Here is a 22,332-nt window from a genome sequence, read left to right on the forward strand (position 1 = left end):
GCAAACAATATATCTGAATCCGGATCCCAATCAGATCTGATTAGCTAAGGTTGAATCTGAACCCAAAATACATGTGGTAATACTGGTTCCAGAAAAAAGCTATTTACATGTAAGGAAATGAAATTGGGTCAGATTTTGATTCAGATCCAACTTAAAATGCTGATCCGAATCTGAAAGTAATCTGATTGAATAGATCTGAATTTACACTCGAATTTTACTTAAAGGATCCATATCCTGCAATAATATGTTGGACTTTGATCAAATATCTGACCATATCCGATCCGTTTGCAGCCCTACGTCTAGCACTTCTGGTTCATATTCTTAACACAGTTTGATCATGATCAGTGCTCTGATTGCTGGTGATACACGTCAGTTTGACCATGGATCAAGTGTAAAACTCCAGGTTCAGAAATTAATCATACAAGCAAATTCACATTAAAACTTGTGTCAAAACTACGTTGGGTATGGCTGCGCTTCATCACTTTCATTGTTGGGTTTATTCGGTTATAATGTGTCTGTCATGGCCTTAGAAGCGAAGGCCCCCTGACCTAGCATGGCGATACGGAACAGTGCCATTCTGGGATAATATCTCGGCTATACACTGGTTCTGAACTCCCTAGCTAAAACTCGAAGCAAAACATGTTTAACAAATCTGACCCCATGGATGTGTTCAGCATAGTCAAAAGAGAAGAAATCAGCCCTTGAATCATATTTTTTCTGTCTGCTCATCGGTCAGTTGCATCGGATCTGTTGTTCAGCTCAGACCTATGAAACAAGTCTGCAGTAGTTCAGAACTAGAATCAGCACAAACTTTTTTATGGAAAAAAAATTGGTACATTGTAAGCTATTGATCTTTCAGCCCTTGCAAAATCTGATCTACACATCAGAAAAACATCATCCAACAAGTGTGTAGATTACATCTGGAGGGTCAGATGTGTGAAAAGATAAAAAAATATAAAAAAGTGCAGCTGATATTATCCTTACCATTCTAATGAAATCCTGCTATCTTCATTCAAACTAGGATTGCAAACTGATCGGATCTCAGATCCCATAATACATTGGAAAGTCTGATCGGTTTGGGTTCAGGATAGGCAAATTTTGCAAATTTGGCTTCTTGAATCCGACCCATTTTTCAAAACGGATATTTAGCAAAAGTTCAGGTACTTTTAGACACTATAACGTGTGTTGTATGGCAATAGTTACCAATCAAAATGGATACAGGAAGTGATACATGAAGCAGTACGCAAGGAAGCAAGTGTTAAAAAAGTAGCATGAAACGTGAAGCAAGATTTGTTTTGGAAGCGTGTGAGAAGTAAAAAAAAAAGGAACGTGAAGGAAACGAAGGGGTAAACAAACAGAAAACAAATGGGAAGCGAAAAAAACCCAACGGGGCTCTGTTTGTTTGGTAGGAACTGTTAGTGCAAGTTCAAAACCCAACTGTATGTTGTGTAACTGGTGGAGGTCTGCCTAACCCAGCTTGCCTTTAAAAAAAAAGGAAGCAAAATGGAAAGAAGGGGTAAGAAAAATAAATAAATAGTAACATGAAAAACATAAAAAACAAGGGAGAAGCCAAGGGAAACGAGTGGAAAACAAAAAGGGTGCGAGAGATTTGGAAAGTGTGCTTCCCCCAAATGGAAAGTGAGTTTCTCCATAAGCATGGCACTTCCCACTTCGAAAGCACAATCCCAAGTGCACTTCCCCTTTTAGGAAGTGCTTCCCATAACTATGGCATGACATCTGACTTTTTTTCCTGTTTAATGCCACTTTCTCAGCTGGTGTTCATTTTGGTGATCACATGGCCACCCTTCGATCACTGTACATATCTGTGTATATTTTGCATAGACTGCTTTTGGGACTGTGTTGTGCGGCTTTTAACCTTTCATTGCCGGTAGATGAATAATTTTCACCATGGGATTGAACATGTGGCATCTTTCAACAATTTGGCAGCTGGATATGATGATTGATGGAGTGTATGTTTCAACGGTAGTTGTGCTCCTCAGACTAAGTTGTGTGCTAGATCTGACACGATCATGAGTCGAAGTTTTCTTTTGGCATTTTAAGTTCATTAGATTATCAGGGTGAAGTAATTATCAATATGTGCAAGTGACCTGTTATGTTAGGAATGTTAAATATGTCCGTTTGTCACAAACAGAACGCATTTGGGCTGGCTCTTGCCAGATCCAAGTCTGAAACGCAAACAGTTGAATCTGAAATACATGTGGTAATACTGGGAAAATAGAATTAAAACAAGCTATTTACATATAAGAATGCAACAGGATTGGATTTTGATCCAAATTTAAATCCAATCCGACTTAAGGTACTGATCTGAATTTGAAAGTAATCCAATTTAACAGATCGAATCACATCTAAATTTAAATCCGAATTCAAATGCAATGGGATTGGATTTAGTAACAATTATAACCAGTTTCCAGTTCGACTTCAAATACGGTTCAGTAGGGCCTATGTGGCTATGTCGTACCCTATCATGTTTTTTTTGGCTACCCCGCCCCGCCTACCCACAGGGAGTCCAGGGCTTGGTTTTATTCATCAGGCTATCGATCACGAGCAAGCAAAAAAGGCCCAGCTTAGACCTTGCGCCAAAGAACACCCTTCATGAATTTCGAACTTGTGACATCCTGTCAACTTGGTGACGTTCACAAGTCACCCCTACCATGTAGACCTAGAGCTGGACCTGCCCACGTTGATCCATTCATTCTTACTGGGTTGGGACATCAGCAGCTCCCTCCTGGTCCTAGCAGAGGCCTGGTTATTATTATTACCAAGATCTTTGTGTATATATTCATGGGAAAATAAAAGATGGGAAATCACCTAATTGATGGATTTGTAATACATATGAAAAGCCGAAAGAAATTGACAATGATAATGTAAGATTCAGGAAAACAACCAGCAAACAGTCACAAAATGGAAGTAACTCGAACAGAATGATCAGCCGAACCAGTCAAGAAAATTGGCAATGTGGGGTGCCAATCTACAGTGGTTATTGGAGCGCTATGTGGAAGAGTCTTTAGCCCACCCAAGTTACCCTGAACCTGAAAATGCATAAAGACAAACAATGATGCTCGTGAAAGGGAAAACAAGAAATGTGTATTCTCGAGGAACGGGCTTACATGATATATAGGTGATCTAGTTAAATCTGAGGTGACTAACAATCTCTTGCCATTTGAATCCAAAGCCATCTCATGTCGAGGTATTCCTGTGCTCTCAGAATGACAGAACCTATGAAAGGAAGAGAAGGTTTTAGACGTTCTTTTTCTATCAATATTGGCAAAACTTCTTTAGAAATTATCAAATCATTAGAGCGCACAGAACCAGCAGCAAGTTAAATGAGTTGGAGTAGAACAGCTCATGTAGAGGTATGCTAGTGTCTAGTGAAGGAAACAACTTTTTTTCATTTTGTTTTACCAAGATTGGTGATCAGTATCAGTATAATTATAAAACTCATGAAACCCAAGCACAACCAACAGCAAGTTATAAACAGTAGTTCAGGTGTAACGGCTTCAAAATTCTCGAGACCTAAGTGCATGTAGACAAGTCACATCCTCACCTGGACTCTTCAAAGGGTGTCTAAGATGAGTTTATACTGATTCATCTCCGGTTCACGCCAGGTCAATCCATCCCTATGGACTAGGTAACATCTGCTAAGACCAAAGTCCGGGCATATTACAATTATAACGTCACACCACAAGCATCACCATCATCATCATCTTCAACAAGAACACATCTCATCATTATCATTCATAACCACCTTTTCTAGCATCAAAACATGCCACCACCACTACAAACAACACTATCAAGTGAAGTTTTGTCACACAAAAATTCTGGCCTTTTTCTCTCCTAAAATTAATAAATTTCTTCCAGCCTTCCAGTGGCCACAAAGCTTTTTTTTTCTCTCAATTTGGAGTACATAAAAAGGGAAAGAGAAGGACATACCCATAGTGGCTCAATGACAATTGTTAGGAGTAAGTGCAAGCAAAGGCGTAGCTAGGGGGGGGCAGGACTGGGCTGTAGCCCAGTCCTGCCTCCCGAAACAGTTAAATTTTTTTTTTAAAGCCCAGTCTTAGCCCAGCCCTGATTCCATATGAAATAGATTTTTATCCATTTTTGTAGCCCAGCCCAGTCCTAGCACAGCCCTGACTGCAGCAAATAGTTTGATTTGTCCATATGAAATAGATTTTTATTAATAATTGTAGCCATTTTTTATTTTATCTCAAAAAAAAAATTTGGGGGGCGCTGCCCCCGAACCCCCGACTATCGCACAAATAATTTTTTTTTTGCTACACCCCTGTTTGCCCCCCCCCCCCCTCACATGAATCCTAGCTACACCCCTGAGTGCAAGGTAGTGGCATGGCCTTGGTAATGGAGGTCAAATACAAAATGAAAGCATGGATCAGGACTATGGTTACGCTAGTTACACCTTTTAAGAAGCATATCAGATCCAAATTGGAGGAGACACTATTCTTTGAGCTGGACTCATTGGTGCCTAGACCTTTCCATCACCTTCCTGGTCCTATTCAGGTTAGCTGCAAATCCAGAAGTCATGGTCTGCCAATGCTCCATCTGGAGGAGACGATGACTGCATGGCCTACATGAAGTTTGACAATCCGTTCCATCCTGCTGATGTAGAGGACAAGGTAATTTGGCCTTGTTCCAGTCTTTGAGAACAGGGCCCTACTTCATCCAGGTATGGCACTATTTCCTCAATACAATTTATTGGGGGCTCTTAACCGAGAGCAAGAACCTTTGTATGGCTATTGTCGGGAGACAATTAACACCCAGCTCACTCTAAACTCTAAAGTCCAACCAGGTCCAGATTGTTAGTAGTAGATCCATGCGTACGAGGCTGAGGAGTCATTTGCACACCTCTTCTGGTATTGTATAAGCTTCCAGTGGCTATTCAGACTCTCATTGCCAGAGCATCAAATGCAAGCAACAAAAGTCACTTGCTGGGGCCTATGTCATTGAGTTATTCAATGAAGTTAAAGACGGAGTGGAAGTGGAGGATCATGAGTGCCTGGTGGCTCACCTAGCTCAAAAGAAACAGTAGACTGTTCAACTACAAATCCTCTCATCTTCTTGTCTTATATAGGCAACTACAAACTGAGATCCTTTTTGTGCCTCTTTTATACGGCTGAATTCATTTTTTTTTTTTTGGATCAGCTCCTCTATAATTCACTCTGAAACCTAGTGCATGTTGATGGCTTGTCGGTTCACTTACTATATAGTAAACTAAACTTCCCTTGCAAACGAAAATTCTTCTAGCAATAGAAAAGTATTTCAGTGCATCTTTCACGATGCAACAATTCACTGTTTCCAAGTATGCTATTAGGCAAGGACAGCGATCACCAATATTGTAAAACCCAAGTTTTTCAGGAAAAAAACTTTCAGACCCGGGTCGGATCCGACCCGGACCCGTAACCCGTTAGGGTTATAAACCGTTATCGCGAGGGTTTTAAACCCTCGCTTTTTTTCTTTTCTCCCTCCCCACAGGCGCTCTGTTTCCCTCCTCTCCTTTCTCACTGGAAAAGGAAACCCTGAGCCCTTTAAGAGGCCATGCGGAGGGGAGAGAGGGCACATGCGCCTCTTTCTTCCTCTCCATCCCGACCACCCTTTTTTCTCCCTCGTCTCCCTCGATTCGTCGGAGCTAGCCCTAGTCACCCTACCGTCCGGCGTTCCCCGAACACCACCAGCTCCCTGCGGGCGGCTGCGACCCCAACGCCATCCCCTGCCTCTCCTCCTTATCACCGTTGTTGTCGCCGCTGTCGTGGCCTCACAGGTAAAAGCTCCCCTCGATTTTTTTTTCTTTCTTTCATATCCCTCTCTTCTGTTACCGGCCAAAGGGTCGGCAGGCGGCCGGTGGCCCTATCGTGCCTTCCCCCTCTCTCTGGTTGCCAGAGAGTCGGCAGGGGGGCAACGGCCCCTACCGGACCCGCCCTTCCTCTCTATGGTTGCCGGAGGACTGGCAGCCTCTGTTGTGCCCTCCCCCCCTCTCGTTTGTTGGTCAGAGAGCCGGCAGGAGGCCGACAACCCCCTGTCGCGCTCTCTCCCTCTCGATCGCCTCTCGATCCCGGCAGGCAAGGGCTCACCCCCTGCAGCCTCTGGGAGTTCGGCTGACAGGGGCATGGCCCCTGTCGCCTCTCGATCCCAACAAGCAGGGGCTCGCCCCTGCTGCCTTTGGGAATCCGGCAAACAGGGCCTGTCGCCTCTCGTATCAGGTAGACAGGGGTGAGGCCCTTGTCGCCTCCCGTTTCCAGCAGGCAGAGGGGCTCGCCCCTACTACCTCTGAGTTTTCGACGAACTAGAGCACGCCCCTATCACCTCCCTATTCAGACCGACAGGCAGAGGCAATGCCCCTGCCTGATTCCCCATGTCAGTGGGACCAAACGGGTCTCCTTGGGTCTTGTTTGGTAAGTGTTATTAGTTCACGTAACCTTGTGTTGGGACGTTGTATGTCCAAAGCCCTATGGTGTCGAATTATGGGTTGGGGGCGACCCTCAACTCGGTCAACGCTTGCGGTACGTTAATAATCACGTTTGTTTGTTTGCAGTTTGTACGACTGACCCCGCTCTGGCTCCGTGGCTCGAGCCTCACATCATCTACACTCGTAGACACCCGCAGCGACGCAACCTCCTGAGGTAGGGTAAAGTCGCGCAAAAAGGGCAATAGATGAACCGAATTAAGTTGAAATAATTAAAATGACCATACTAGATATGCTTAGATTTATTTTTAGTTTTTCTATACTTATTTTGCATTACGTATTTAATGTCTGCATGTTTATGGGTCGAGGTATGATTTCGTTCCTCGTGCATTATTTGCATATTTAATTACAAAGATATGAGGCCAAGGTGTGGTTTCGTACCTCGTGCATTATTTGTGTATTTACTTGCCTGCATGTTCATTTGGCCGAGGTACGATTTTGTACCTCATGCATTACTTTTGCCCTTATTTACTTGCATGTACATTTGGCTGAGGTATGGTTTCGTACCTCGTGCATTACCTACACATTTATTTAGTTGAGGTACAGTTTCACACCTCATGCATTACTTATGCACTTTACGCTCGATATGCAGCTTCGTAAATCGAGTGTTGCTTTGTACTTGCCGTCATGCTATAATGTGCATAAGCTCGCATTTGTGATAAATATGTACTTACATGAATGCAGCCTTGTTCATATCATGTTTTCACTCATTTTCAAAACAATAAAAGTTGTGTTAGTGCGCTATAGTTCTTTAAAAGAGGGATTCCTTACGCGAATCCAGTTTTCTTCAAAATGCACAATATGTTCATATTGAGGTAAAATGGGATGCGAGATCCATAGTGATCTCATATGTGTGAATGACACAATGTTGTACTATGGTTTTAAAAGATAAAACGTGTTGAAAGAGCACTTTGGTATTCCTTGAATCTTTGTGAGATTTTGTGTTGGGGTTCTTTTGAGAAACTTATACCCCTTCGTCGTAGCGTACTTGTAGACATGCACAGCATGGTAGTACTATGATGATCCGATGAGAGACCTGAGGGGATCTCGTACCATGCAATATTGTATCGTCACTACAAAATAGAGAATATGATATCTCAGTATTTTCTGATTTGTATTGAATCTTAGCGTAACTTTTGCGTTGGGATTTCTGTTGAGAAATTGTTTCCCTTTTTATCGTAGTCGTACCTTTTGACAAGTATGGTCGTACCTTTTGGACAGGTACGTCACGTTGATGTTACGATGATCGGAGGAGAGGTCTGTGGTAACCTCGAAACGTGCTTTGACACATTATTGCAATCATATAATGTTGTTATTCGCCTAACAGGCAAGAGGCTCGTAGGGTTCTAAAGAACCAGAGCATGACAAGTTTTAACTTGAATGGGTACACCATGTATTATTGGCAAAGCAATGTGGGGATTTTCCTTGAGAAATTCATACCCCTCTTATCGTAGTTGTATTTTACGTTGCGTACTACGATGAGTAGGATGAGAGATCTATGTCTACCTCGAACGTGCAATGGCACGTGTTTGAGACCACAAAATGGTAACGTTTTCACCCTCACAATAAATTGACCCCTCTCATCGTGGTTATACTTTTGAGCAGGTACGTTGCGTACTGCAATGAGTAGGATAAGAGGTGTGTAGTTGCCTTGAACGTGCACTGACACGTATGAATCACCTAATGGTGACGGTTTCGCCTTCACAAGCAAGATGCTCGAGTGGGTCTAGCAGACCAGAGCCTATAGAATGAGGCGGTGGTTAAGAAATACATGTCGTGCCCATTCAACTTGCTGACTCCCGCCAAAAGAGATGACGGGATGGTACAAAACTCTGATGGACAGACCATTAATGGCTATTTCATGCAAAAGACTTGACTTCCCCAGTCATCAGAGTTAGAGGAAATAGGCTACAAAATATAGCTTTCAGGCCACTTCTGTAGAATTTTGGATGCATCCACAGGCCACCTATGCCTTTGGGGATTTACTCTCTTGGTCACTAGTCATCCCCTTAGGAGCGGACTCAGACAGTCATCCAGGTTATCTAAAACACAATAAACCCCAGATTGGTCTCGGTTGTTTCTACGTTTCGTGCCTTACGCGTACCCGCCTGACCAGCTAATATCGAAACATAAGTTAATCTATTCATATTATTTGAGATGTGCATGTGGTGACATGACTTGCTTGTTTACTCAATAGTTCAGTATACTACTTGTTGAATTATGCACGCTTGTTGTAGCGTTACACTAGTTCTTTGCTAGTAATAACTAGTTGCTTGTACTAGTTGAATGCTTATGATAATAGCATTTTGCTAGTTGCAATATGATGCATGTGACTTGCTTTACTACTTGGTTAAACTATTTATGCTTGTTGTAATGTAACACTTGTTTGCTTGAGTTTCTTATGACTAATGTGACTGCTTACAGCTCGTAATCTACGAATTGTTCACATCCTATGGCTAATGCAATTGCTAGATTGTACACTTGCTTATAATTTATAATTTGCATACTGCCTATACCTTGTGATTGATAGAATTGATTGCAATGTAATGGCTTACAGCTCGTAATCTATGAATTGTTTACAAATAAGACTAATGTAGTTGTTTGTCTTATGAGTTGCTTACAGTTTTTGTGATTAATATAATTGTTGTCTTGTGATTGCCTACCGTGTATAGCTTATAAACGGCTTGTGGTGCAATTGCTTATAGTTTGTGGTTTACGAACTGCATGCGCTTTGTAATTAATAGAACTGCTTGTTATGTCATTGCTTGCACCTTATGATTAATGTATTTTGTTTGTCGTGAAATTGTGTATGTCTTATATGGAATGAACTTTTACCCTGTGATAGTTGATAGCTCACTTGATTTTATAGTAAATTGCTCACATTGAAAACCTTTATTTGTTTGCATACTCAATTGTTCATGATAAAAATACTTATTTATTTGCATAGTCTGTTGCATATGCTTGATATAACTCATCTCTTATTCTAAATTGCTTATTTCAGTTCTATATTGTTTTAGTTGTGCACATACCAGTTTTTCGTGAAACTTACTCATTTTATAGGCAGGTGATGTTTCTGACTGCGATGGCACGATGGCGTGATGAGATCAAGAATGTTTCGCTCTTGAGGACATTTTTGGTAAATTTAGTATAAAGTTTCTTTGAAAATCTCTCTTTTGATTAAACTCTAAATTATTAAAACTGTGTTACCAAAACTTTGTTTCTTCTTTTTATTTCAATAAATATATTGAGTTGCAAATCTATTTGTGAGAAAAAGTTTGCGTTGTAATGCGCCCAAGATCCAGGTACTTGCTAATTCAAACATAATTTTCCGTTAAACCTCTATTTCAAACTCTGATAAATGATCGATTCCAAAGCTTTCAACATTTTCATAAAAAGTTTCAAAGTCCTGAATTTTTTGGGCGTTACAAATATAACATTGTTATCCACATCCCTCGGAGGATTCTGGCCAAAGATGAGATATCAAAAAATACCTGATGACTAAGTCAAAAGCACACCTTGTGAAGAGAGGCTCAACTCTGCACCTCATCTACAAATTATACATCTAATACCCACTACATGATTATGTGACAGCCAATCTTAAATTATGATTAATCTCTGGCAACCAGCCAAAAAAACATTAAACTTGAGGTTAGGGTCATAGACATCATGCAATCGTAGAGAAAAAGGCTTAAACATGACAAGTACCCAAAAAAAGAAGGCACCATACTCAATTTGCTAATGGGAAACAAAACAGGAAGTTCACAGAACTCCTCAATCATCATGACTAAAGTTTCCTCTTTCCCTATAGTAGGGCCAGACAGACTATTATTCAATGTTTTTTATTTGTTCCTGGAAAAGCTCCGGAGTTACTCCATACTTCTTTTTTTTTTTGAAAAGTTTAACAGGCAAAAGACATCCATTTTGGCTGTCAAGACCAAATCCATGACGAAAGCTCCATGGATGAAATGCCAAACCTCCTCTTACAGATAAAAACAGATGATGCTGATTACAGAAGCACATTGACTCTCTCAGCAGTTCCACTAGAAAGGGGTGCAAACACAATTTGGAGTTGCATTAACATATAATTCTCCATCCTGACATAGTAAAAGAGCAACTAAGAATGAGCAACTTGAATAAAATTTTGCTCCAAGAATAGAGGTGATTGAACAAGGTCACTGGGGATCTAGGGTAGGCCAGTGCTTGCGAGGCAAACAATGATATAGCTCGAGTATCTACTCTAAAGAATTTGTCACACCAGCAATCACTACATCATCATAACCGTCGTACAGCAATTATGTGTTAAATTATATATATATATATATATATATATATATATATATATATATATATATATATAACTAGTTGTAAATCTGGATTATAACCAGGGATATTTTGGTCTTTTTATTCATGCCAATGTCCACTAGGGACAGTTTTGGGATTTTGTATTTACTTTTTCTGTTTTTGTATTTCTTGTTTTGTCTAAGGGCTTTATGGTCAATATGACCATAGAGCTGTTGGGACTCCCCAACAGCTCTATATTGGGAGCTCCCCAATGTGCCTCGTGTATATATAGGGCTGCTTGCCCCACTTTATTTGCAATGTTTTTCTAAGCACATTCAATACAATTTATATTTATTTTAAGTGATATTGTGTGTTCTTTGTGTGTGTGTTATTGCCCATAAGTGGCTTATTGTATTTGGTCCATAAGTCACCCTTGTGTTTGTGCACCTTTATAGCCCGTATTTGTGCACGTGTTGCTTCATTTCATGGTATCAGAGCCTTCGGTGCTCTTGGGTTGTACATGAAGATCAAGAGGAGGATCGTGGGATTGGTGGAGCATTGGTTTGTTGGCTCGTTGGCTCAAAAAGCATGCCATCAAACTTTTTCAACATTTTTTTTCCCTATCTTCGCTTGTTCTTTCCTCTCTTTCTTATCTCTTTTCTTTCCTCCACTATGGCCGATAAAGAAATTGTAACGGTTTTTCATCAAATTTGATAGGAAAAACTACATGTGTGACGCAGGGGTGAAAAGAATCCCCATGGATAAAGATATGTGGCATTTTGTTTATCGATCTGCATTGAAACCACACCAATTCTCACAAAATTGGTTATTGGAACCGATGGTGAATCTAAAGAAAAAAGTCTTAAAGGGGATTAAAAGATAAAAGACTATACTTGAATAAAAAAAGCTTATAAAGAGTGAGAAGTAGGTCATGCTAAAGTTCTTTCCCTCTTTATGGGTAGCATGCATGAGGAGCCTTGCTCCGACATCATTGAATTTGAAAGAGCCGATGAGGCTTAGAAATATGTTAGACAAACATATACCAAAAAAGATGTGGCACACAAGTGGGATCTTAAAGACAAAATACATAATTGCAAATAAGGTGATAAAACCGTGAGGGAATACTACAATACCCTCAAAAGGCTTGGGGATCAATTTGCTTCTTCTTTCCTCTCTTTCTTATCTCTTTTCTTTCCTCCACTATGGCCGATAAAGAAATTGTAACGGTTTTCCATCAAATTTGATGAAAAAAACTACATTTGTGTTGTAGGGGTAAAAAAAATCTCCATGGGTAAAGATATGTGGCATTTTGTAGATGGATCTGCATTGGAACCACAACCAATTCTCACAAAATTGGTTATTGGAACCGATGGTGAATCTAAAGAAAAAAGTCTTAAAGGGGATTAAAAGATAAAAGATTATGCTTGAATACAAAAAGGCCTATAAAGAGTGAGAAGTAGGTCATGCCAAGGTTCTTTTCCTCTTTATGGGTAGTATGCATGAGGAGCCTTGCTCCGACATCAATGAATTTGAAAGAGGCTTGGGAATATGTTAGACAAACAAATACCAAAAAAGATGTGGCACACAAGTGGGATCTCAAAGACAAAATACATAATTGCAAACAAGGTGATAAAACCGTGAGGGAATACTATAGTACCCTCGAAAGGCTTTGGGATCAATTGGCTAAACTTGAGCCTATATGAGAGACTCCTAATGATGCTCAAGAATAGAAGAAATACAAGCATGAGGAATAATTGTTCCAATTTTTTAGAGGTCTTAGATCTGAATTTGAAAGAGTTCAGGTCAATATAATTCATAGGGAAAAACCTCATCCCTTACATGAAGTCTTAGCTCAAGTACGTAGGGAAGAGACAAGATTGAAATCTATGTCTGATTCTAAGGAGATTAAGGATAATGTTTTGGCCATTTCAAGACTGGGTGTCAATACAAATGTTTACAAACCACCACATTTTTCAAAACCTTTTTATGGTAGACCTAGATATGATGACAACAAGAGAAGAACTATAATAACATGACATAATTGTGGAGAACCAGGGCATATCAAGCCCGATTATTTCAAGTTCAAAGGAAAGGAAGACAAAAATGTGGCATCTATGGGAACGTCTCACGAAGAAAAAAGTGGAACCAATGAAGATTCAAAATTCATTGGAACCATGTTCTCTCAAATCATGGAGGCCCTTTATCCACTAATCAAGAACTCTTCTTCCTCTTTTTTGGGAGTCACGGTCTCTACATCTTCACTTCTCGGTAAGGTTTCTTGGCTTTTAGATTCTTGAGCCTCATTTCATATGACTCCACATATCTCTTTGCTTTCCGAATGTTGCACTAATTCAACGCAAAATAATGTTTTTATCGCTGATGGGTCCTCTATTGATGCAAAAATCATTGAAAAATTCAAAAGTACTTCAAAAACTTTTATTTCAAAAGTTAGACTTGTCTCAAAATTAAATTTAAACCTTCTTTATTTCTCAAATTACCGCTCATGGGTATAGTGTCTCCTCATCTAAGCAGTGTTCGGTGCAAGTTCTCCAGTCCAAGAAGCAGATTGGGGAAGGACATAGAGAAGGGGATCATGGATCGTCTTCTTCTTCCAAAAAATAATTTTCGTTATAATGCTCAAAATGTAGACTTAGTTTTATGGCATCAAAGACTGGGACATCCTCGTTTATCAAAGTTATCTCATTTTGAACAAATGTTGTAATTTTATTGTGAAGATTGTGGTTTGGGCAAAATGAGAGCTCTTTCATTTCCCAAAAGGGCTTTTTTATTTTAAACCGTTTGAATTAGTGCACTCGGATGTATGGGGACCTTCTCCTATCTTATCTAAAGGTGGTCACTCTTATTATGTGATATTTGTTGATGATTATACTCGATTTTCTTGGATATACTTTCTTAGGCACAAGTATGAAGTTTTTGAAAACTTTAGAAAATATTATAACATTATCAAAAATCAATTTAAAGTTGAAATTTTTATCTTCGGCTCCGACGCTGAGAGAGAGTTTATGTTAAATAATTTCAAAACTTATTTTGAAAATAATGAAATTGTACACCAAAGATCATGTGCTTATACACCTCAACAAAATGAATTAAAAAACATAGGCACATAATTGAGACCACTAAAACTCTTTTAATCTCAAAAAATGGTCCACAACATTTTTGGGTTGAAGCTTTTTTGACTAATGTGTATCTTATTAACATACTTTCATCATCTAAGCTTCAAAATATTTTTTCTTATGAAAAACTTTTTAAAATCTCTTCTGATTATCTCAGATTAAGACCTTTTGGATGTAAGTATTTTGTTCTCACTACTAAAAATGATACTCTCCTAAAGTTATTTCATGTGCATTCTTTGGATATGGGGAAACTAAAAAAGGATTCAGATGTTTTGATTTAGAAAGGACAAACTATATATATCAAGGAATGTTTATTTTCTGAAAAATAAAAGTTTCTTTCAAAATGTGCCTCAAAAGAATTATGAGTATTCATCCTTACTTGAGTTGTTACCTCAAAGTAGCAATGCTTCTTTATTTGAGAATGTTAGTAATGAAGAGCCTCAATTGAATCTTTAGGATTTTGAGAATATTGAAACAGAAAGACCTAGTATAATTCAATATAGAAGACCTGCAAATGATAGACAACTAAGTGTACTCCACCTTAGAAACCCAAAAAAGTTGGAAGGAGTTAGAAGAATAGATTGAACCTCTAGACCCCTTGATAGATTTGTTTCATATGAATCTTTTTCTCCGTAGTATAAAGTTTGTTTAACTAAAATTTTGTCCTATTTTGAACCTATCACATATAAATAAGCAAAAGAATATCCCGAATGGATAAAATCTATGAACGAAGAATCAAGGGCACTCGAAAAATTTAAGAGTTGAAAATATCTAATTTGCCATAAAAAAATATAGGTTGCAGATGAGTTTATAAAGTTAAAACTAAGAGTGATAGGATCCTAGAAAGCTACAATGTCAGGCTAGTTGCTAAAGGTTATGCACAAGAATACGAGATAGACTATGATGAAACATTTGTGAATGACTTCAGTTAGGACTCTCATAGCTATTGTTGATGTTCAATTACCAAATAGATATAAAAACTACTTTTTAAAATAGGGATTTAAAGAAATAAGTATATAATGGATACACCTCCTGGATATGAAGCTCCTCCTGGTAAGGTGCTTCAATTGAGAAAAACTCTTTATGGTTTAAAATAGGCACCCAAAGCGTGGTATGATTGTTTTAGCTTTGTTATGCTCAAACTTGGTTTTTAATCTTTTTATATTGATACTGCTATGTTTATTAAGAAATCTGATGCAGGAATTGTAATTTTTCTTCTTTATATTGATGACATGATTATCACAGGTGAAGACAAACACGGAGTAAAGTATATTAAATGTATTCTTAAAAAATATTTTGAAATGACTAATCTTGGATTTCTTAGATTTTTTCTAGGAATTGAGGTTGCTTATTCTCCTAGGAGATATTTACTTTCTAAAACCAAGTTTGCTAATGATATTTTTGATAGGTCAGGAATTACTGACGAAAAAAGGATGGATATACCCCTGAAGTTATTAATGCAAAAATGAAAATTTGATGATGGGGCATCTCTTGATGATCCTACTTTGTATCGTCAAATGATTGCTACGTTAACTTATTTAACTATTATTAGGCCTGATATTGTGCATGCGGTTCATACTGCTAGCCAATTCCAACATTCTCCCACCACAGTTCACATGAGTGTTGTGATGAGAATTATTAGATATTTACAAACCTCTACCTCTAGAGGTCTTTTGTTATCCTCCTCTTGAGTTGATTACTTATTCTAACTCAGATTGAAGAGGAGATTCAAATGATCGACGCTCAACTACTGGTTTTTGTGTTTTTTAAGTGATTCTCTGGTGTCGTGGAAGTGCAAAAAATAACAAAAAGTATTGTTATTATTCATTGAAGTTGAATATCGTACAATGGCCACTACAACATCAGAGATTGTTTGGTTGCGAGGATTACTTGAAGATATGTGTATTCATCTCCAGGCACCCTCCAATCTGTGTTGTGACAATAAGAATGCAATACTAATAGCGGGAAACCATACATTTTATGAGAGGATTGTTACTATGTAAGTGAAGAATTCCTAAAGAAAATCATCACCTTACTATATGTCACTTCCAAGTATCAACTGGCAGATTTCTTCACCAAAGCGCTTCTGTCACTGCATTTTTATTTTCTTCTTGACAAACTTTCGTTGATTACACCGTAAGGTTGAGGGGGGTATTAAATTATATTGTATATATATAGTTGTAAATATGGATTATAACCAGGGGTATTTTGGTCTTTTTATTCATGTAATAGTCACCGACCACTAGGGTGTAAAAGTATCTCCACCAAGATACTAAGATCAAGACCTTAATATTCTTGATAATAAACCCACCACGAATGCACAATAAGAACACTTAAGAACACTTGTGCACAAAGGCACAACTCACAAATAACTCACAAATGCACAAAGGCATAAAAACAATGGAATCGATTTATTGAGAACTTGGGTTTTGACTCAAAGCCATGAAGAATACAAAGGGGTGAACCCCCTATTTATAAGAAGAACACATGAGGGGCCTTGGAGGGGCTCCACTCATAGACGTTGGAGCCCCTCCAACGGTCACAAATGTGACCGTTGGAGAGGGCCCAACGTCTATGTTAGTGGGCCCCCCAAGGTACTTTACATAAAGTAAAACAAAAAATAAAAGAAAAAGAAAAACAAAAATAAATTACAATCACATTCATAAATTGAATGTGCGTAAAATGAAGGAAAAGACTATTCTACCCCTACGGCTAAACAAAAACAGAAATATATATTTTATATATATAATAAGTAGATACATATACATATATATTAATATATGTATATGTATTACTTTATATATATAAAATATATATATATATTACATTGAATGATTTAGATATATAATTTAACACCCCCCCTCAAACCTAGGGCAGAATGACCGAGAGTTTGCTAAGAAGAAAGTTGAAACGCGGAGCACACAAGGCTTTAGTGAAGAAGTCCGCCAATTGATATTCGGACGTGACATATGGAAGGTCAATGATTCCTTTAAGGTATGCTTCCCGAACGTAGTGACAATCCATCTCTATGTGCTTGGTCCGCTCATGAAAAGTGTGATTCTTAGCAATATAAATCGCACTTTTGTTGTCACAGCAAAGCTTAGTAGGCCCTTCAATAGTGATCCCCATGTCTTCCAACAACTGATGAATCCAAACAATTTCCATGGTAGTAGTTGCCATGGCACGATATTCCGCTTCAGTTGATGATAGAGACACCTTTTGCTGCTTCTTACATCTCCATGAGATTAATGAGTCACCTAAGAATACACAAAAACCAGTGGTGGAGTGACGGTTATTTGGGTCACCTCCCCAATCAGAGTCAGTATAAGCAATTAATCTTAACTCAGAAGAAGAAGACAGAAAAACTCCCTTATTAATAGTGTGCTTTAGATATCTTACGACACGTAAGATAGCACCCATGTGAACAGAAGTTGGTGCATGCTGAAACTGACTTGCTGTATGCACCGCATGAGAGATATCTGGTCGGGTGATACTTAAATACATCAACGATCCTACAAGTTGCCTGTAGGGAGTAGGATCAGAGAGAGGAACACCATCATCAATCTTCATTTTAGCTCCTACTATAGCAGGAGTTTCACTAGTTTTATCATCTGTAATACCTGACCTGTCAATAATCTCAGATGCAAGCTTAGTTTGAGACAAAAAATATCCTCTATGAGAATAAGCTACCTCAATACCCAAAAAGTTAAGAAGCCTAAGTCAGACATTTCAAACTTATCCTTTAAAATGGATTTTATGCTTTTAATCCCTTTAGAATCGCTCCCAGTGATAAGCATGTCGTCCACATAAAGAAGTAGAATAACAATCCCTGCATTAGATTTTCTAACAAATAAAGCAGTATCAGTAAAGCAGGATGAGAAATTATTTTCTAACATAACGGAGTTAAACCTATCGTACCAAGCCTTGGGAGCTTGTTTCAAACCATAGAGTGTTTTCCGAAGACGAAACACTTTTCCTTTAGGATACTCCATTCCAGGAGGAGCATCCATATATACTTCTTCGTTTAGATCTCCGTTTAAAAAAGCATTCTTAACATCCATCTGATAGATGTTCCATTTATTGATTGAAGCAACGGTTATAAGGCATCGGACGGTGACCATCCGAGCAACGGGGGCAAAAGTCTCCTCATAATCAATCCCATATTTTTGACCATATCCTTTTGCAACTAAGCGGGCCTTATATCTCTCAAGAGACCCATCACTCTTAGTTTTGACTTTAAAGACCCATCTACACCCAATTGCTTTCTTGTATTTAGGAAGGTCTTGAAACTCCCAGGTTTTTGCTTTCTTTAGAGCTTCAAGTTCATTATTCATAGCGACTATCCATTCCGGGCATTTTTGTGCTTCCTCGAAATCCCTAGGTTCTATGTATGAGTGAATGGCGCTTAGACAGGCTCTATATTTTGGTGAAAAGGACTCATATGAGATGAACCTAGAAGGTCTTCTTGGTCTTTCGGTTCTACGAAGGTTTCCTTCACTTGAAGGGGTAGACTCACTATCATATCTTTCGAGAGCACTTCTAAAAGTATTCCTATCTCTATGAGAGTAGGTTATAGGATCTCTATGTTCTTCATTGATATGTTGATCAGAATGAGTTTCATTATTATTCAAGTCATTTTGATTTGTTTCATCATCACTAGTATCATCATCTTCAGTTAATAAATCAAACAGAAAGGAATAGTCTATATTCTCGTCATTGGTTTCAAGTTTTTCGAAACCACTAACATTTTCCAAAAAACTTACATTTCTGGAAACATAAAGTTTATCACTTTTAACATCATAACAGCGAAAACCTTTATGAGTTTCAGAATAACCAAGAAAGGCACAAGAAATGGCCTTAGGAGAGAGTTTGTCATTTTTATCAGTAAGGACAAAACATTTACATCCAAAAACCCTTAACCTGCTATAATCAAGTTCTTTTTCGTATAATTTTTCAAATGGGAAAATTTTGTTCAAGTTTTTAGATGGGAGTCTGTTTATAAGATAGACAGAAGTAAGGGCTGCCTCTGCCCAAAGTTTCTTTGGAATATTTTGCGAAATGAGCAAAGTTCGTGTTGTTTCAATAATATGTCTATGTTTTCGTTCCGCCAACCCAATTTGTTGGGGAGTTTTAAGACAAGACTTTTGATGGAGAATTCCATAGTTTTCAAGATAATTTTTGAATTCATTGGAAAGATATTCGCCACCCGAATCGGTTCTAAGAATTTTTAACTTTCCATTGAATTGATTTAAAACCATCATATGAAATGTTTTAAAAGTTGAGAAAACTTCATGTTTATGTTTAAGAAAATATATCCAACTAAACCTAGTGAAATCGTCCACATAGATAACATAGTATGAGAAACCTCCCTTAGAGATCACCGGAGCCGGACCCCATACATCGGAGTGAACAATTTCAAAAGGTCTTGTTGTAAACATAGATCTTTGAGGAAAAGGGAGACTTTTCATTTTTCCAAGAATACATTCATTACAAACAAAATTTTCATTACAAAGATGCTTAATAAAGGGCAAATAAGAGATTTTAACAATGTTGGGATGACCCAATCTCTTATGTCATACATGAATATCTTTGTTTTGAACAATATTACAAAATTGATCCTTGGGAATTTTAAGAAAATCGATATAGTAGAGGTCGCCTCTCCTAGAGCCTTCCCCAATCAACCTCCCGGACTGGCGATCCTGTATCCAACATTTGTTAGAAGAAAACCTTATATCGCAACCATGGTCCGAGAGTTGAGAGACGGAAAGTAAATTTAAGTTTAATTTGGGTATGAGACGAATTTTTTGGATAAAGAAGTCTTGTTTTTCAAAGTTGCCCATTCCTTTAATTTCAAGAGGTGTTCCATCCGCCGTTGAGACAAAAGATGGAAGAAAATTTTTAGAATAATCAGTGAGAAAACAAGGACTTGGAGTCATATGAAATGAGGCACCGGAATCAAGGAGCCAAGATGACTTACCGAGAGAGGATGAGGATGACATAGCGGCTCCAGAAATGCCTCCTTTGAGAATAGGTTGAAGAGCATCCACAATTTGTTGAAGCGAAAGAGACTCATTTGATGACGAAGGTCGTTCTTCTGATTGGGATGCTAAAGCCGCGGCAAGAAATTTCTTCCATTTAGGACAAAGGGGTTTGATATGCCCCGGTTCTTTACAAAAGTGACAAGTTAATTTGCTATAGTCTCTCTTCCCATATCGATCATTTCCTCCTTGCCCTTGATTCTTGAAATGTGGAGGTTTATAGGTTTTCAAGTTATTTTCGGGTCTTGACACGGCATTAACCCCTTCATAATCACTTTGAGAAGGGGTAGCAAGAATACTCAGATTATTTTTACTAATCCCCATACGTGTTTCCTCACCACTTAACTTGGTGATGACATCTTCAATAGATGGGGATGTGAAAGCGGATAAGAGAGAGGACCGAATTTGCTCAAATTCGGGTCTAAGACCATTTAAGAAATTAAAAAATCGATCTTCCTCTAGTTGCTTGTGTCTTAATTCAATAGCTTCTCCGCTCCATTTTGGTTCGAGCATAGCAAGCTCGTCCCAAATAGATGATAATTCGGCAAAATATTCCCGAATAGACAAATCATTTTGTTGAAGAGTCAAAGCTTTCTTTTGGAGATAATATTTGTGTGATAGGTCCCTTGAAGTATACATTTTTTCAAGGTACAACCACGCATCGGAAGCCCTTTTAAACTTAATGATGTTGGCATTGATCTTGGTTTTCACGGATGAAAAAATCCAAGATAAAATTTTGAAGTTCTTCATTTCCCACTCATCATGCTTTTTTGAATATTCTTCAAGGGCCTTTTGTCTATCTTCACCCTCAAGGATCTTAATATCCCCTTTCTCTATGATAGAAAGTTTGGGTTCGGGTTCCGATATGGAACCTTGAACGTATCCCCAAAGGCCTTTCCCTTTGATATGTGCTTCTATATTGCCGACCCAAACATGATAGTTCGAACCACTAAGTTTAAACCCAAGAGAGAAGTGAGAATCTTTTTCACCCATTAGAGAGGTAAGATGATAGAAAATAATGTGTACCTTAAGAGTTTTTCCAACTTTTCTTGACAAAAGTTGCTTCTAAAATATCGCCCGAAGAAGATGATATACTTCAAAACTTCACAAGCTTGAGGGCACGATTACCGAGGTACTTCACAAGTGGCGGGATGCTCTATCCTCCTTCTTCAACGAGGCTCTGATACCATGTAAAAGTATCTCCACCAAGATACTAGGATCAAGACCTTAATATTCTTGATAATAAACCCACCACGAATGCACAATAAGAACACTTAAGAACACTTGTGCACAAAGGCACAACTCACAAATAACTCACAAATGCACAAAGGCATAAAAACAATGGAATCGATTTATTGAGAACTTGGGTTTTGACTCAAAGCCATGAAGAATACAAAGGGGTGAACCCCCTATTTATAAGAAGAACACATGAGGGGCCTTGGAGGGGCTCCACTCATAGACGTTGGAGCCCCTCCAACGGTCACAAATGTGACCGTTGGAGAGGGCCCAACGTCTATGTTAGTGGGCCCCCCAAGGTACTTTACATAAAGTAAAACAAAAAACAAAAAATAAAAGAAAAAGAAAAACAAAAATAAATTACAATCACATTCATAAATTGAATGTGCGTAAAATGAAGGAAAAGACTATTCTACCCCTACGGCTAAACAAAAACAGAAATATATATTTTATATATATAATAAGTAGATACATATACATATATATTAATATATGTATATGTATTACTTTATATATATAAAATATATATATTACATTGAATGATTTAGATATATAATTTAACATAGGGACAGTTTTGGAATTTTGTATTTACTTTTTTTTGTCTAAGGGCTTTATGGTCAATATGACCATAGAGCTATTGGGACTGTTGGGGAGTCCCAACAGCTCTATATTGAGAGCTCCCCAATGTGCCTCATGTGTATATATAGGGCTGCTTGCCCCACTTTGTTTGCAATGTTTTTCTAAGCATATTCAATACAATTTATATTTTTTAAGTGATCTTGTGGTCTTTGTGTCTGAGGTATTCTTGCCCGTAAGTGGCTTATTGTATTTGGTCCATAAGTGACCCTTGTGTTTGTGCACCTTTGTAGCCCCTTTGTGGCATTGTATTTGTGCAAGTGTTGCTTCATTTCATTATGCACCATTATCAACATGGTCGTGCAGCACAAAAACCAATATCACTATGTGCATTTATAACCATTATCATAGTTATATTTGCATTACCATGTTTCACCATATCAACGTAACCACTTTCATAACAGTCACCATCATCATTATACAATCATCTATAATACTATCATAACTCCATACAAGCCATTGCATCATTACCATGAGCGGGCAGCAGCAGCTCTAAGGAGTGGCTGTATGA

At 38.3% G+C, this 22,332-nt stretch overlaps 1 protein-coding gene across 1 annotated transcript in view; it reads right to left on the reverse strand.

Annotated features, from left to right (window-relative positions):
* Positions 1 to 2,772: 2,772 nt before the first annotated feature.
* The window catches only part of LOC149819862 (uncharacterized), a 33,579-nt gene continuing 14,019 nt past the window's right edge, over positions 2,773 to 22,332 (reverse strand). The window contains exons 17-18 of the mRNA XM_089983106.1: positions 3,129 to 3,237; positions 2,773 to 3,050 (exon numbers count right to left, since the gene is read on the reverse strand). Of these exons, the coding sequence (XP_089839232.1) occupies positions 2,916 to 3,050; positions 3,129 to 3,237 (244 nt within the window). The 3' untranslated portion in view covers positions 2,773 to 2,915. The remainder of the gene's footprint in view (positions 3,051 to 3,128; positions 3,238 to 22,332) is intronic.

Source organism: Nuphar pumila, chromosome 12 (genome assembly GCF_984573655.1).
Source record: "Nuphar pumila chromosome 12, dmNupPumi1.hap1.1, whole genome shotgun sequence".
Lineage (NCBI taxonomy): Eukaryota > Viridiplantae > Streptophyta > Magnoliopsida > Nymphaeales > Nymphaeaceae > Nuphar > Nuphar pumila.